Source organism: Rattus norvegicus, chromosome 18, assembly GCF_021556685.1.
Source record: "Rattus norvegicus strain SHRSP/BbbUtx chromosome 18, alternate assembly SHRSP_T2T, whole genome shotgun sequence".
In the NCBI taxonomy this organism is placed as follows: Eukaryota; Metazoa; Chordata; class Mammalia; order Rodentia; family Muridae; genus Rattus; species Rattus norvegicus.
The window spans coordinates 54,882,499-54,901,188 of record NC_141551.1 but is presented as its reverse complement, the minus strand read 5'-3'; the positions used below and the strand labels follow the sequence as shown (position 1 = coordinate 54,901,188).

General features: G+C 38.2%; 1 protein-coding gene across 1 annotated transcript in view; it reads right to left on the bottom strand.

The window, feature by feature from the left end:
- Positions 1 to 2,295: 2,295 nt before the first annotated feature.
- Chsy3 (chondroitin sulfate synthase 3) overlaps positions 2,296 to 18,690 on the bottom strand; it is a 262,501-nt gene continuing 246,106 nt past the window's right edge. Inside the window, 1 exon segment of the mRNA NM_001432417.1 lies at positions 2,296 to 4,733. Within this exon segment, the coding sequence (NP_001419346.1) occupies positions 3,165 to 4,733 (1,569 nt within the window). The 3' untranslated portion in view covers positions 2,296 to 3,164.

Sequence of the window (18,690 nt, the reverse complement as noted above, 5' to 3'; positions counted from 1 at the left end):
GTTTGGCAGTGGCCCAGGGCAAGTGCTTCCCATTCAGATATGCTTTGGCTTAAACCTGAACTCTCCAGAGTCCATCAGTTGATGAAGACCTCTGTTTCTTCATCTGCTGAACATATAAAATATTCTGAATTATCTTGAGAGCTATTTTGAGAATTGTACTTAAGAGGAAAATTCAAGTAAAACGCGTTGCATGCTGTTGAGCGGATAGTCACTTACCTGTGGTGTTGCTGAAGGACAAGGGGACTTTTGAAGGTGATATTTGATAAAAAGTGTTCACAGATACACAAATAAGAGAAAGCTGTGTTTGTACAACTGGGACAGCACATCTTTTACCTCTGACTGCATCCACGTATTTTTGTGTAACCGTAATACACTGAGAAAACAAATACCATATTAAGAGGACAAACTCAATTTTACTTATATCAAGACCCTTAAATCTTCAGGGAATCCTCCATTACCTGAAAAAAAACTTGTCAGAAACCCATGTTAAATTATAGAATACATTTGGACACACTTATTTATACATACATATAAATGCTGATTCGCAGTTACATTCGGATGAGATCTCTATAGCCCCTCATTTCTTCTACACGGTTCCATCAATTAACCCTACATCAACCCTGCAAACAACTATGAGCAGCTAAGAAATGCTGAGAGTGGGAGAAACAGTCTTCTTCAGGGAAGAGCACACCGATTGGTTATCCAATGCCAAGTGATTAGCTCTGAAAATATACACACAACTGATGTTATAAGACAGAGAAGGTTATACTTAGGGATATATAAATATAAGACATATACATTTAACAACAATAAGAAAGGGATCAAGGATTTGAAAGAGGGCAACAGAGGTTATGAGGGATGGCAGGGGAAATGATGAAACTTTATTATAATCTCACAAATAAAGGAAGCAGTGATAAAAATAAAACACTGCTTTGTCCCTTGGGTAACTCTACAACTTAAAAGTATTTTAAATGAGGCATTTATGTTTCCTATTCAGTAAAAACCTCTTGTATCATTCATTTATCTTAAAGAAAATGGTAGGCTCACATACATTGCTAAAACATTAGTTAAGGGGCTGTGGATTTAGCTCAGTGGTAGAGCGCTTGCCTAGCACGTGCAAGGCCCTGGGTTCGGTCCTCAGCTCTGGAAAAAAATATTAGTTAATCATGACCATTTGGTAATAATTAAGCAAAATAACTCACCGAATGCTAACACATTTGCTTTTTATGAAAATAAAGTATATAAAAGAGCTAAGTTATATAAGAAAGTAAACTATTAAAATAAGTATTTGTGAAAACCTGAGACAATGTGGAAGAAAGGTTAATTTTAAATTGCTGTCCCTGTCAAGATTTTAAAAAAGAAAATGTCATTAATTCTTCCCTTTCTAGGGAACTGAGAATTACTAAGATTATGTGTTTAGACAGGGAGATTTCCATCCTGCTTTTCTCAATAGTAAACAATGTTATTTTGAAGCCCTGAAAATATTTTCAGGAAGAAATGTTTTTACACCGTTTTGTGGCCATGGGAAGTCTGTTCCCAATGGTGACAACAGTTTGTGAGAAAGGTGCTCAAAATAATTTTGATGAAACTTGTTTTCTTAGTTGGTGAAAAACTAAAGTCAATTTCTTCACTTTGTTCATACAAGATAAACTGAAAAAGATGTATCTTTTCTTCGTTAGAAACTAAAGACAAGCACACAGACCATGTCAGCCAGAACAGCAGTCTGGGTGGTACCAGGAAGGAATGTAAGAAAGCCACATAATCACAGAGATTTAAGCATTTGCCTTTGATTTTGTGTAAATGTGTTACTTGTTTGCAAGATTATTTTTAAAAATAAATTTCATGAGGATTCCTTGCCTACTGGTATCCATTCTCTCTTACACTTCTTAAATATGATTGTGTTTCTCTAGAAATTCTGTTGAAAGAAAAACGGGGAAATTAGATATTTCTCTAGGTGTTTTCCCATAATTATAAAATTAATGTTATTTATAGTTTCCCCAGGGGTTATTATATTTTCATATACTCTCGAAGGCAGATTCTGAACTAGTCTTTTGTGGTTAGAGGAACTCCAGTCTTCAGAGACTGGTAAGAGTCCCCTTTCAAATGGTGGATTACAGAATTAAGAATTTATTCTTGTGAACCACTTAGGAAAGCTGGGAGTAAGGCAGAACACAATGCATTTCTTGTGATCCTGTGGTATTTTTTTCCCATCTAGTGAAACCAGCATGTTTTGGTGAACACCACCTGACAAGTTACATCAAATGAGACGAAAAGTAAATGACAGAGCTTTATCAATGTTTTTGAAAAAGAATACGGTTATACCTGTGTTTTATTATAAATAAACAGGTTCTGTCATATTTTATCTTCTTGCCAGCAAATGAAGGACATTGTTTCATAAAGCTTCTAAAATGTACATGAATATCTCATTAAATCATATTTCCTTGAGAAAATAAAGTTCCTTCGCATTTATAGCAGACAACTGTGAGGAGTTTGTAATTATAAGACCAGGGTAGCCAGTACCGGTTGCTTGTGGAACAGGACTCCTCAGTTTTTAAAATTTTTTTTCTTAAAAAATAAACATACAATCATAGGTGTTCATTTACTTTAAAAATTTCTAACGATGAAGAAAATTATTGTCTATATATTTAAGTCCTCGTATAAATTACAAAACTCAAGTTTCTGTCACAGAGTCCCTTCCCCATGGGAAGCATAAAGCACTTTTGTGGTACCTTTCACTGGTAAGTATTTGTATCACATTGAAGTTGACAAACAAAAGAAAAGTCAATATTGCATCTTTAAGCCCTAAGAGAACATTCTTCTAAGCTGTCTCTTGTGATGAATGAGCTTCCAAAGCCATTTGATTGCCATGAGTTTAACTCAATCTCAAATAAAGTCATATCAAAGTAATACACATATTGACTTCAGTAGAACTCTGACTGTGAAATATCAGTGAACTGTAGACTCTTCTTGCTTGAGGTCAACAAACACTCTTTGGAAGACAACCAAGAATACTTTAAGACTGGGACAACAAAATAAAATTATAACAACAACAACGACATCAACAACAACAATAATAATAAAATAACAATAATAAAATAAAAATAACAACAGCTAACACTGAGGTAAACTCCCCTTTCCAAAGGCAGTATGTATTGCCTGTACTGTCAGGAGAGAGTTCGATTATCCCTGACACCCAAATGTTTTTCTAACCAGAGTTCAGCCAGTTTCATGGTTGAGGCAAAAGTACTTGCTTTGGATCCCAAGCACATCTTATACTGCTTAGGGTCCAAGTTAGGATCACAATGAACAGGATGGAAAATATGCACCACTCCCACTTCTTGACTTCTGAAGGGCCGTAAGCCAGATTGGATGACTTTGTTATAGAGATCTACATCTTCCAGTCCCCAGCCTTGTATTGAGGTATCGAATCCACCTGCACCCAGTAGATCGCTTTTGTAGATGCATGTTATCCCGTAGCCGTAGTCTCTCCAAAATCCAGTTTCCTTTGAGAATACAAAGTCACCCTCTGTGGGAGAATTTCCCATACGGGTCACCTTTGGATCATACTGGCTGAAGATGATGGGGTAATAGACCTGTTGTCCCTGAACTGTGTTGTCTCTACAGCGTTGGAGGAAGTCTCCTCGGAAAATCAAGTCAACGTCACAAAATAGCAGCAATGTGTCATTGTCAAACTGGGAAGAACCCATTTCAAGACCAAGACCTCTGGAGAACTCCCCCTTCATGGGAATGAGCGTCATTTCTGCACTGGGGAACCTGTTCTGGTATTCTTGTATCAGCTCAATGTGTTTGATGGACTCCTGGCCAGAATCCCTGCTGAAAAGGATGATGACGAGCTTTACATTTTGCTTTGGGATAATACACGTACTTTCAAAGTTTTCCATGAATCTCAAGAAAATATCGTACCTTCCAACGAGTGGAACAAGAATGTGTACTTTCTTTTCATTGTGCCCTCCTATTTCTTTGGGCTCTTGAAGAGAAGAGAGTATTTTTAGAGAATTGGATATAAAGGAGAATCCAGTGGCCGGAGTGCCACTGTTGATACTTTCCACGAGACTGTTGATGTCGAGTTCTTCCATTTCTCTGAAGAAAGGCTTGCTAAACGGCTGCTGAAGGTAGGCATGGCGCCTCACAGGCACAGTCAGTTTCCTTCCTTTGTGCCTTTTGTACAGGAGTAGCAGGTCCAAGATGTACTCCACCCCATGCATGGGATCAACCCTGCGGTAGCCATACTGAATTTCCTTGAAGTCAATAAGCCGGCCCCTACTCTTGGCGTTCTCGTTGATCATCTCCATCACCTGCAGGACAGTGTCATCCAGAGCTGACCTTAGGATGCTGTTGATGCTCTGTCGAGGAGGCTGATTCTCTGCAGCTGAGTAAAGCAGCTTCCCTGTCAGGAACTCCCACTCCATGACCTCATTTCTCTCCTGAGGCTGGAAGTGGTTGAAAGAAGGCATCATTCCCAGCTGTTGGTCCTCTTTGCTCACTTCGCTGTTGCTGAGTTTACTCATGAGAGCACTCTCCCTGTGGAGCTGGATCGTGCGGTAGCGGAGCTCGGAGATTTTGCGGCTGAGCATGTAGTTATGAAGTCTGTACTGGTACGCGGGCCTTTTGTTCGGATGAAGCGTGATGGCTGCATGGATTTTGCTGTTGTGAAGGTCTTGGATGTAACCCTTGCGATTGTGTTCATAGTTTTCATGGAACAGCTGCTGCATCTGAAAAGCGAACGGCAGCCAGAATGTGAGATGGGAAGGAAAACGAGTATGAAAATAAAACACTTAAATGAAAATAGTTTATAAATAGGAACCTATGTGGCACTTTAGGGTCAATACTCTTTGTAAATGTATATTTATAGGAGATCACAAGTCTTATTTCTAAAACCAAGAGGTAAAATTGTATTTATTATGTGTAATATGAGGGTTTGAAGTATGTGGTTATCTAAGTGACTAGCCCTAGCTAATTAGCATATTTGCTACATCATAGTTACGCTTTTGTGAAATCCATCCTTGCAGCACGCACAGTATTATTATTGACCTCACTCTCTGTCTTGTATAGTGGAGCCCTTGACATGATTTCTAGTGTGTCAGGGAAATGTTTATCTCAACCCTCCTAGAAACTACCATCTTATTTTCTGCTTCTAATTAGATCAGCATTTTTATTTCCACTTGGACCCAGATAACAAACATTAAGAACATAGGAAGGAATACTATAAGCCAACGTTTTATGTATTTTCAAGGTTTTGCATTTTTATTCCTACTGAAACCAGCCCTAAATAATTCAGATATTTCCAGAATCTCCTACTAGAATCTTTAAAATAAAGAGGCACAGAGGACATGGCATGGGTATCTCTAAGAGGATATTCATTGCAGAGTGAAACAAAAGGCCTAATATCCAGCATTTCAGAATTAGGTTCTTGGCCAGATGAACACTGAACGTTGGTTAGTGTCCTGGAATACTAGTTCCACAGAAAAAATTCTTGGTAAGATGCTCATATCAAGTTACATCCACCTAGATATGCTTGACACTTACAAATCAGAAAAGCTTTTAGATCATGTAATTAAAAAAAAAAACCCAAAAGACAAAAAACTCACTTGCCCAGGAACATAAATGAAAAACATATTTAAAGTCAGCATTTAAATTTCTAGCTCACACTTCTTCTTTGACATGAAATCAAAAGTTCTCTACCACACCCATCAAGATAAGAACCCAGGAGAGGAGGAGGAAGGAGAGGGTGAAGGAAGAAAAAGAGAAGAAGAAAGCAGAGGAGGACATCCAGGAGCTTCAGTGTGCACGAAATGTTTGTCAATAAACTGACGAATAGGAAGAAAGAAATACTGTGGTGCAAACTTATGAATATATATTAACGCTTATACACAAGCCTAGTAAAAACAATGTAGCTCTCAGAAATAACTCGAAAGAACCAATAAAGGTTCACTCTTGTACCATTGGGCATATCTTACACGCAGGTCATTACTATATAGCTCCTAGGGTTCATAGGTGGGTAGGGTTGAATATTAACGTTTCTCCTGTAGTAACACGGATAGTACTTTCTAGCACTATGAACGCTAGCAAATATGGGTTAAGTTTCTTGTGGAGTCACGTTGTGTAGGGCAACCAGTGTTTGGGAGTTCCCTGGGACCCCATCTGTCACTGACTCGAGAAGAGTTAATACATTCCTCTACTGCTGTTTTATCTGGTAGCACCTGGTGTCTACTTGGGTGTAGGAAAAATTCTTAAAACTAGCTCATTTATACACACTTCAGGTAATATACTAATTATGACAGTATCCTCAATAAATTTTTACAAGGAGCATATAGCTTATTGTTCAATTTTATTCCTTTCATATTTAGAGATTACCCATCTATAAAGATTGGATGGTTAAGCTAAGACCTAGACTTTGGAACCAAATGGAATTAAATATACATAGGCTTTTGAACATTGGGCTCTATCATCTGTAGGGAATTTCACAATCAGTCTGTTTAATCCTTTGTCTTCACTGTACAATGGGAAAATGTCAACTACTTCAATGCTTACTGAAATTGCATTAAATAAAATAAAAGTATGCATGACTTTTTACCACTGTAGTCTATCTAAGTAGATAGCACTCTGTCAAAAATAATCTTATGGAAATAACTATTCAAGGATATGACAACCTTATATTAAATTTTTCATTGGGAGTCTTGAGAGAACGAGGATGGCACTTTCAAGTAATACATGTCTTCCTTATTTTCATGGTTATCAAGGCACAATTTAAAATTTGGCTACATACAGTCAATGCTTCAATGAACTTAATGTGCTCTTTGGCACATTTAATTACAAAAACATAACATTGTGAAGGTTTCACCAAATTAAGTTTATTGGATTTAAGTTGTTTAATTAAGTGCCTATTAAGAATAACAAGAGTTAAAATCTAAATGGTACAAATCATGTTGGAGTACAGTAAACTTTAGAAAAAAGAATATGAAGTTTATATTGGCAATTACAAGGGCATGATTGAAATGACTTATAATGTATAATTGAATTTGTTTGCTGTTCTTTATGTCAGCACCATGTTATAATAATAAAATCACGGCAGTAATAACATCAATGGCTTCAGTGATCTACAATGTCAGCATCTGAGAAGCTATGAAACAAACCTATTATGAAAACAACAAATGTCCAGAGATAGTTTAATATTAATTGATTGCTACACTTTACTATATTAAGTTCCCTCTGTCTTTGCATTAATAGGTAATGGAAATATAGCATTTAGAATTTATGGATTGATTATAGATATGCAAAAGAAAAACTTTAAAATCTTTTAGATATGGAAGAAAGATTTGGATATTTATATAGACACAAGGTTATTATAAGAATAATGGAGAGCTCACTCAATGGATTTTACAATGACTATACAACTGTATCCATTTAGTAGATACCATTAAACAATACAACTGCACCAAGGAAGAATTTTGTGGAAGGCAAGCTATTTAAAAACAATAATATTGAAAAGAAAATACTCCCAACTTCAACTTAAAACTCATACATTAGAATGATCTTGGTCACTTAGAAAATGTTGAGATTTCCAAGGGAAGCAGAGGGTGAGACGGTCCATTTCAAAGCAACTGGTCACAGAAGAGAAACAGGGCAGAGCCTGTGATGAAAGCACTCACAGACAGCAGAGTTCACAGACAGCAGAGTTCACAGAGCATGAACTGCAGGCATTCACATGAGAAACTCAGTGAATTCAACGTTTGTAGAAATAACAGAGCTGTGGGAGGCATGAAACACATAAAACAGGTTTCTCCCCCATGGAACAGATTTAATATTAGGCTGCAGGAAAAAGAAATCAATGTCTCATCTTTGTTAAAATTAGCAAGTATAGAACTGTTTTGAACACACTTCCAAGATAAATCTAAGGTAAATGTCTTGCCTGGGTAAAAGTAGTTCTTTCTGAGATGAGTCATTTTTCTAAGAAAGAAAAATAGTGTAACAAATGCAAAGTCCAAAATTAAAATGAAGAACTACCACGTCCCTCAATCCCCATAAGAAAAGGAAAATAAGTCATGGAACCAAGGAAAACATTTGGCAAGCAAAGCAGGTACATGAGGTGGCAGGGATGTGATGGCAAGCAGAGATGTCGGCCTGTATAATTAAACATAAGGAAAGCTAACTTTTAGAGACAGGGAAATAAACGAGAGGAGAAAAGACAGATCCCGTGGATTGACTGAAAATGTAAGATATCAGCAGACACATTAAAGGGACAATTCAAGGGATTATTTTTGTGCTGCTGCTGCTGCTGCTGGTGGTGGTGGTTTTGTGTGTGTGTGTGTGTGTGTGTGTGTGTGTGTGTGTGTGTGTGCTTTAGCAGGTTGAGGTGCTCTCTGCCAACCATGATGACCTGGGGGTGATCTCCAGGACCAACAGGGTAAAAGGAAGGAGCAGACTACAGCAAGTAGCCCATTGTCCTCTGATACCCACATATGTGAGCATGAACACAGACAGACACAGACACAGACACAGACACAGACACAGACACAGACACAGACACAGACACAGACACAGACACAGACACAGACACAGAGGGGGGCGGGCAGACAGACACACAGAGACAGACACACACACAGACACACATGCACACAGAGATACACAGACACATACATAGACATACACAGACACACACACAGACACACACATACACACAGAGACAGACAGACACACACAGAGATCACAGAGATAGACACACAGATACACACAGAGAGACACATAGGCACATACACAGACACACACAGAGAGAGAGAGAGAGAGAGAGAGAGAGAGGCAGATAGACAGACATACACAGAGACACACACACAGACACCCACACAGATAGACAGACACACAGACATACAGACACAGAGAGAGAGAGAGAGACAGAGACAGAGAGACAGAGATAGAGAGACACAGAGAGAAACAGAGAGACAGGGAGAAACTAAATACAAAATAAATGTAATGAAACAAGTTTTAAAAATGAAAGTATAAGGATAGTACCTATATTATCACTTAACAATATTAAAGATGGGTTGGGGATTTAGCTCAGCGGTAGAGCGCTTGCCTAGCAAGCGCAAGGCCCTGTGTTTGGTCCCCAGCTCCGAAAAAAAGAAAAGAAAAAAAAAACAATATTAAAGATGAAATTTACCCAGAAGAAAAAGAGAAACAATATAACCCTGAAAGACAGACAAAATTTTCCAGACAACGTTTTGTAAAACGACAGATAGAGCAGTAATTAGATGTTTCTTGAATTGAACACAAACAAAAGATTTTGCAAATATATGCACACAAGGTAAACGAAAGGTTGGAACATGATACCTGCCACAAATAAGCAATAATGGATTCTGTATCATGGATAACTGAATCTTGAAAATTGGATTAGGAAGAAATTGGAATCAACTCAAATAAGGAACTCGAATGGGAATCTGAAGAATAGTAGAGGAAGTAGCTAGTGTTAACATATCAGGCAGACCAGGCCCTTTTGTGTGACAAGATAATGTTAAAAACCAAAACAAAACATATTTTCTACTGTTACAGTAAAAATAAAAAAGGGCGTGACTGCGTTCTCACTAGTTCCAGCTGTCGGGCCATTGAAACCAGCGCTAATCTATCTCAGCGGCTCCACGCTGCGCTGCCCCCAGAGCACTCTGACCCAGGCAGGTCGCTGCCAAGCCAGTTTCATACACAGACTGCCTATCTCTCAGCTCTCTTACTGTGGGCTCTGTTCACATTTCCAGCATCCACCCCCTGGTCCCAGCAGTGGCTACCTTCTCAGAATTCTCTGCCGCTTCTCTGTTTACACTCCCAATATCCACCCCTAAAATTTGTGGTATAAACTCCCAACAACCTGTTATAATCAAGACTCAACAAACTGCAACCCAACGATCAGATTTCTATCTTAAATTCTCAATCCACAATACATCCACACAATAAACTCACACACAACCAATTGATAAGGATGTAAACCGCCCACCTAGATAAGATAAATTTGCCTACAGAAATCCATCCCAACTACCTTGGCAATTCAAGATCACTCGGATCTGGATCATCCTTCTGTCTCCATATTAATTCTCCTTCCTTCCTTTTCTCTCCCTCCTTACAAAAACTTTGTCCACACCTTATGTCTTTTTACTGTCCAATCATGGCCTTGACTTAACCGGTGCCAGCTGTCACCTGCATATAGACATTAACCTACATTCTATGATCTATGGAATGGTTACTCTAGTCTTGGTAGTCAAGAGCCATTCATATTTTTTAGAAACTGTAAACTGTAACCAGACTTTTCACATCTTATCTTTGTGTGTGTGTGTGTGTGTGTGTGTGTGTGTGTGTGTGTGTGTGTGTAAGGTGGAGCTCAGCACTGAGTATCTTCCTCAATTACTCTCCATTATGTATTTTTGAATAGTACTTTTTCTCCTATTTTTTTAAAATACATTTATACAACGCAATTTATCACATATAAAACAGTTTCTACATCCAGCCTCCCTAAAGTCCCACTCAGTATCTCTACTAGCGTCATATCCTTTTTTTTTTTATTGTTCTTAGTAAGTCCCTGAGTCCAACCAGCATCCAGTGTTTTAAATAGCACTACAGCACTGTGGCATCTTCTAAAGAGGCATAGTGATTCTCCTTCCGCTTACCTTGTCTACCTTCTGCTACTCCATTCCCTCTAAAGCTTCCAGTCTCCACATTCATTTTGGCTTTCTATGACCCAGGTGTACTTTGCCCACCCCTCACCCTTCATCACATAGTGTTTCTCTCTGGGTCTCTTTTCTAGAATTTAGATGTTTGTCAACACATGTGTTTACACAAAAACATGTATGGTTTAGGCCAGAATATGTGGGAGGGCATTTTCTTTTCTATTGTTCTGTGTTTTAGTCACCTCACCTCAATTAATGTTATACTTTCCAGATTCGTCCATTCTGCTAAAATTTTCATGACTTAATTTTTGTTTGCCGCTGAAAATATCCCATTGTCTCTACATGTCACATTTTGGTTAGCCATTCATCTGTGAATGACATCCAGGCTGATTCTATTTTCCGGCTATTATGAATACAGTTGCAAGAAATATAGTTGTGCGAACGTCTCTGCAACAGAATAAAGAATATTTTGGGTATACACTCAGGAAACCCGTCTTAATTTCTCAGACAAGGTCTCTCTGAACCTGGACCTCATCCATATGAGATCCTATGGCTAGACTGGCTGGCCAATAGGATCCAATAGGCTGGCCCACAGATCCTTCTTTCTCTGCTCTCTACAGAGTTCTGGGTCTGTAAACATGTGCATCAGGTAGGCTTTTAGGCGAGTGCCAGGGATACAGATTCAGAAACCCATGGCTACACAGCAAGCACTGACCGAGTTACCTCTGCAGACCTCCTTATTATTAATTTAAAACATTTTATCAAAGGCACCAGCCACTTTTATAAAAACAGACTTTAGAAAATTAAACAAGAAAAACATTAAATAATGACATCAAAAGAGTGAAGGAGGTGGAATTAATGATTATTGTGACGTAAGGTCATGCTGATATATACATATTAGCAGATGCTCCATTACACTTCTCTCTATATATAAATTTATACAGCAAAAATTAAATGTAACATTAGAAATTTAAATTTAAAGAAAAAGAAGTGAGAATTAAAGGTGCTCTAAAGACTCTAGAACATTTAAAAAAAAGCTGATAGGCTGTCAGAAGTTTAGAAATGAATAGATTTATTTATCTGAGAGGTTTGGATATACCAGGATGATGGTCATTGTAGGAGAGCCAGCAGAGATACGGGTAAGGAGTTAATAAAATAACTGATGAAAGGCCCCCTGGATGCAACACGTAAAGTGGTGGTCTTTTCTAATTGAACAGGCTTCTTCACCAAAACCATAGTGATGGAACTGACTTATGAAATGTAAATCAATGAAAGTTTAGGATCCTGTGGTAGAGAATGTGCGGCAAGCCTGCTAGAAGGGGAGGAAGAAGATGCCTCCAAACTTGAGTGTCTTCAGACTTTTCAAAAACATAATAGAAGCAAGAAAATGATGGTTTCAAAATCTGATGGAACAAGGAGGTCAAGCCTGTCTCAAGAGCAGGAGTTAAGGTCAGGTTCTTAGTAGAACAATATCTCTAGTGCACTTCTCAGAAAACCATTAACCGATATGTGTTACCAAACAGAGAGGAAAAACGAGAAAAAGAAGACAGACATTGTAAAAACAGGGACATGAAAGGAAAGGCAAGCAAAATGAAACTGATTTTTGTGGAGATGTTGCCGGAGGAAACTACATGTGCACACCTGTAGTGAGCCGTATTGGATTTGGGCCTGGCCGTTTTGTGACTGCATAGCTCAAGGTGGCTACGTGACTCTGGGCTGCATGGCCACAGAGTTTCAACCTTGAAATGACTGCCATACAGACATGAGATTGTTGAACTAAAGCCTCTCCCAGGAAGACCCAGGATGTTTCAGCCTGAGCAAAACACCGGATGTCCCTGAGCAGATTCCTGAGAAGGGTTCGACCTTTTCAAAGAACATGTCCCCGGAAGACTGTTGCCTCTTTGTTATAGGAGGATATCTTGCAGTGTAGTGATTCACCTTATATCCTTGGGCACTTCCCAAACTCCCCCACCCTAAACTTCAGTTCCCGCTTCTATTCCTGCCTCAGAGCTTTAAATGCTATACATTTCTCTCAATAAACGAAACCTTGACAACAGAACTTTTGCTTGGTCTCCTTCTTCTCTTCACCCCCATTTTGGCCCACAGGTAGAAAGCCTCTTCGGGACCCTGAATAACTGGGTCCCCGCTGGCGGGGACACACACCATTAAAGATATTATTTGTCCTTTATGAAGGAACATAGGGCAAGGTGTATTTGTGCAGTGGGTGAAAGAAGATTCTACCTTGTTTAATCGTCCTTAATCCACAAGAATACAATTGGATCGTTACAGGAAAATTCCTTTTCCTTTGTAATTTCTCGTGATCTATTCATATGAAGATTTTAATAAGCTCATGGGCATGTAAAGTAATTTAATTTTTGCTTAAGTTATAAACATTAATCCTTTTGCATAAAAAGGAAATGAGAGACACCAGCACAATGGCTAAGTGGATAAGACAGAGAACAGAAATGCCACCAACAATTCCATGAAATTGAGAGATGGAGAGAAAGGGGTTGTATAAAGAAATAAAAACTAGGGGTTGGGGATTTAGCTCAGTGGTAGAGCGCTTGCCTAGCAAGCACAAGGCCCTGGGTTCGGTCCCCAGCTCCGAAAAAAAAGAAAAAAAAACCTAGATGATGTAAAATAAGAACGTTTTCTTAGAAATAAAAATAAAAACGTTGAGGAGTAAATTACTAGATGGAAAAAGGCAAGGATTCATTTGTTTTTTTTTTTTTTCATTATAAATCTCCCAGCACCGCATGATGTTTCGACCACTTTACACATAGATTTAGTAGAAGGGAATTTAAATGAACAATTAATTGCATACACTTAGATAAGCATTAGCCACACCTGTTTCGTTAGAAAATATTCTAAAAATGGTATCAGGTTTCCTGTTGAGTTTCTTCATTTTGGGGGGTTACCTTTTGTGCAGGGTGAGAGACAAGAATCTAGCTCCATTCGTCTACATATGGCTCTGCATCTCGACCAGCACCATTTGTGTCTTTTCTACAATGTGTCTGAAAGGTGATGCTTCTTTGTAGCTGTTTGATGAGGATTGCATTGAGTCTGAAGATTGCTTTTGGTAGGATGGCCATTTTTATAGTATTAATCTTTCTGATCCATGAGTCTGGGAGATCTTTTCCTCTTCTGGGAACTTCAGGAAAGTAAGGGCTAGAGGTAGTAAATGACTATGATGAGACAGTACCTTCCAGACACAAAGTAGCTGCATGTGAGAACTCAGGGTGTTAAGACAGCACGCACAAGACCCATGAAGCCTCAAGCCAGACCAAATAAAGCACATAAAGGGGAGGTAAGCACAAAACCTTACCTTAGCAAAGGAGCTATAGTTTCTGTGGGGAGGGAAAGGGACAGATTTAATCCTGTAGCCCAGTAAGTTGTTCACACTCCAGTGGAAGGCTATAAATTTAAGATTATATGGAAAGAACAACTTGGACTTAATTGGTGTTAGTGAGAGAAAACAAAGGGAAAAAAAGACTCACAAAGTTAAGTGTGTCCTGAAGGGTAGCTATTGAAGGAGTGGTTGGGTTTAATATGTCAACACACATTTTGTAAAAATTCTGAAATAACAGTTTTTTTTCTTTTGCTGTTGTTTCTAAAATTAGGGAATGACCCTAAATTTGCACAAACTCTCTATTCATCACCCATTCCCACTATAAGGAGCTCAAAGAGTTTCTTTCCAAGGGTCTTTTCCTCCAGTCCCCAGCAAGCCCTTCTGTTTTCCTTTCTCCCACCATGTCAGTAAACTGAACCACATCACAAATAAGGCCACCTTTGCAAACCACATGGAAAAGCTTTCAGTCCCTAAGGAATTCAGAAATTCTCCTGCTGCATTTCTTAATAGCTCTGACCTCCTATAGTCTAGACACATTTGCCCTTTATCTCCTATGGGATTTTAAATATTCTAAAGAACAGAGGTATTTCTATTTCTTTGTCTCACCATAACTCTTAGCCAGCAGATGTACCTTACAAGTTAACACTCAGACGCTGAAGCCATCACAAAAGGACCTAGCACTAAATCTAAACAAACCAGGTGATCATGAATAGATTACGGACTTCCCCGTGCTCCAGTTTAAACACTCTTGTAACGGGCATTCAAGGGCAGGTAACTCACACAGTACCGAGCTTTAACTATGTTTATATGAAGCACTTAGAAAGTAATATGCCACACAATAACTGTCACAGGAGTCACCATTTTGATTGTGCACATTTCTGTAGCTACTTGCTTTTCTAATAATATTCATGAAAGTATTGAATAAGTAAATAAGAACACCTTGGACCACATTTTCCTTAGAATATTTCACTTATCATTTGATTTACCCTCTGATAAGTAACAAGCTGACCACTTGAATCGTGAAGTCTTTGGTGACAGAAAGGAGGAATGAGAGACAAGGCCATTACTAGGAAAGCTGGCTGTGAACATTTTTGATGCTCCCCAACATGGAGAAATAATTGCATTAATTTTTCCTCTATTAACTTTTACTTAATTTATTCGTGTAAGAGAATTTTACTCTGCTGATATCTATTTTCAGACTATATTTGTCTGAAAAGAAAAAAATCCTTTTTATTACAAGCATTTTCGTACATTTCTCTAATATGAGATTAAAGAGAGCTGGCCTAAGGATACATTGTTATACTAAGAAGTGGATACTCCACAATTAGAATGATTATAAAGGCTTAGAAGGAAATAATGAATAATTAACACAGTATAAAACAATAGTGACTATGTATTAAAGACTTCATAATTTGTCCTTTGAATATTTAAACTCACTTCATTTCCTGTGATTTGGCTATATAATACTATATGACTACGTGGAGAATATTACTGCTCCAGTGCAAATGCCTACAAATGTTTCTTTTATTTTATAATACAGTGAAAATAGAAATCCTAAGAGGAATAGTGATTCCTCCTATTAATACTATTATTCTCTCTTAAGTGCTGGCTTCAAATATTACAAGGAATGCGCACAAAGTGTGTGTCCTACTTCTCTGTGGGAAAAACGCCTTAAAGAAGGCACAGCTTGACTTAAATGTTAAGGAGAAGTAATTTTGGGCAAAATCATTTAGTGCTATAATTATAGATAATAATTTAAACTTGTCAAAGGATATATGGTATAGAGACGGTTGTGAGCAATGAGTTACTGTAAGAATAACAAAATGTGCCCCTTTGCCCATCATTTATGTTTTTCATAGAGATTTATGAAAATAACAGCACTTTGGAAATAAGCACAATTAATCTATAAATTGTGCTTTTAAAATTCACTGTATATCATGTAGTGAGATTGCATGGACCAAAAAAGTATGAGAACACATACACACACACACACACACACACACACAAACACACGCACACACACAAATACACACACACACGCACGCACGCACACACATGCACACACACACACCACAGGCTAAGTGACAGGGCTGAATGATATGAGAAGACTATATCAGTATGCTGATTGTAAAATTAAACTAATAATATACAAGATGCTGTCTTAGGGATTCCATTACTGTGAGAAATTGCCAAAGCAACCTGGGGAAGGTTTAGCTCATGTTACAGATCACAGTTTATCATGAAGGGAAGTCAGGGCAGGAGCTCAGGGAAGGAACTTGGATGCAGACACTGAAGTAGAAGCTGTGGATGAACTAACTGTTTCCTGCTCCTGGTTTTCTGTTTGTTTTCTTATATGCTCCAAGACCACTCACCCACAGATGCCATTGCCCACAGTGGACCAGCCCTCCTAGCAAACATCAGTAGGGAAAATGCCCCATGGGCCACTGTGATGAAGGCACTTTCTCAACTGAGATCCTCTGAATTGCAGATGTCTATACTTTGTGTCAAGTTGACAAAACAAAGAAAAAGAAAACAGCACCACCACAAATCCTGAAATAACCAGGACAGACACCATAGGAGAGAGCTGGAAAGAGGGTATAGAGAATTTGCGTATTGTTTCTTATAAACATTTGATAAATCACTATCTTATAAAGTAAAAAATTGAAATAATTTACCTGAAATAAAAGAACAAATCTTTTCTTAAAAAGAGATCACCATACAATACATTAAAGGCAAATTTTGAAGAGTTGTAGCACCAAGGTTGACCATGTAATCATGTCAGTGTTATTGTTTCTCTGTAATCAGGGAGTCCAGCACTTTGAAAGAATTTTAAATTGAAAAATATTAAGTGGTCCGTGTATTTTCAGGTCTATCAACTTTCTCTGTGTCTGTTTAATCATTTTAATTTGCTTATAGTCATTTGTGTTTTCAGATATCCTTTTAAAGTCACTGAAAACTAACTTACTTTCCCTTTGAAATCATGTGACTCCTATATCTTAGTTTAAACTTGAGAACACTCTACTAGGTGACACAAGCCAACAGACACACACACACACACACACACACACACACACACACACACATCTAGCTACTATCTGACAATTCCACTTATGGGAATTATCTGAAGTAATCAGGTCCAGCACATGTAAACAACAAGAATGGCAGATGCCAGGAACTTGAGGAAGCGGTCATGGGTGCTAAAGTGAAGAAGATACATTGAGCCGGTGTTTCAAGGAAGATTCTAGAGACCTGATGTATAACATGTAATACACTTGCCATTGCTGAACTGGACACTGCAAATGGAAAAAGAGCTCCATTTATTTCACATGATGCTCTACTTCCCTGAAAGAAATTCACACTGTAGTCTGATTGAAATTTTGTCATAAGTATTTATGTCTTGATCAGTTTTGTGTATGAGCAAGATCTCTCTCTCCTGAACAACAACCGCAGAGAAGGTTCTCTTCAACCATAAGATAAATTTGTAACACTATACCTCACAGAAAGAAAAAGAGACTTCACCAACCAGACAAAGCAATAACATAGAGATTAACTGTGGCTAACCACATCAGAGCTCTGAGGGCACCAGGAGTGGAGCTCCCCCAACACAGCTAGCGTGGCCCTTTCAAAAAGACTTACCCGGATCCATTTCAGGGTGAGGACTTGCTAACTCTGTATGACTCCAAAGTGGCTTTGCCTTTTGTTTAATTAGCGAGTTACCTCTTGGTTGAAATCCAAACCATGTATTCACATGGGTAACCTATGCCATTACAACAGACAACTCATTGTATTTTGCTATTTTAGTTTCAGAAGTGAAAAGAATTTAGGAAAAAAAGATACCAGTCAGATAATAAGCAAAAGAGCTCATAGATATGTCCAGATAGAATGGGGATTTCTACATAGTATATATTCAATACTTCAGAAAAATACTTCAGCCACACAGCAAATGTCTCACAACTGTTAACTATCAGTAACTGATGAAGACATCTGATACCTCAGGCAATTACAAAGATTAAGAACCATAATGAAATCGCCAAGTTCACCATGTTTCAGTTGACGATATCTCCTACTGATACTATCAATGATTTCGTTTTGCACAGTTGAATTGGCATATGTTTTTAACCACAATTCAAAAATATTAAAGGGAAAAAATCCAAGAAATAAATAATTTATGCATTTTAGATTGGAAGTTACTTTAGGTAGCATGATGAAATTTTGTGATGTCATTCTCTGCTATAGGAATCCTTCCTCTGTCCAGCAGAGGCACTCTGCAGTCATTCAGCAGCTATCTAAATTATTAGATGAAGTGTCATGGTTTTGTAATATTGATCTTTGGTAGCACTTGAGCTTGACAACGACAGAGTCACAAGAGTGTTGCTGGCAATGGCAGTTAGACAGAGAACAGCCATGATGTGCTTCCTTTGTATGAAAAGATAAATGACTTTGACGTAATAATAAAAGAGGGGAAAGTACACTGAGGTTGTTAAGAGATATGCTAAGAAAGAAACCTACCATGGCACTGCCAAAATGGAAAAGATAACTGTACGCTGGTTTTACTACGGCACAGTGAATGCTGGGTGTTCATGATGATAAAAATGGCAAGGATCAAGGAACTCAGGCTGTCTGCAAAGATGGGTGTCCACCATTGTTATTAAAATGCATCCAGCAAGGAAATGG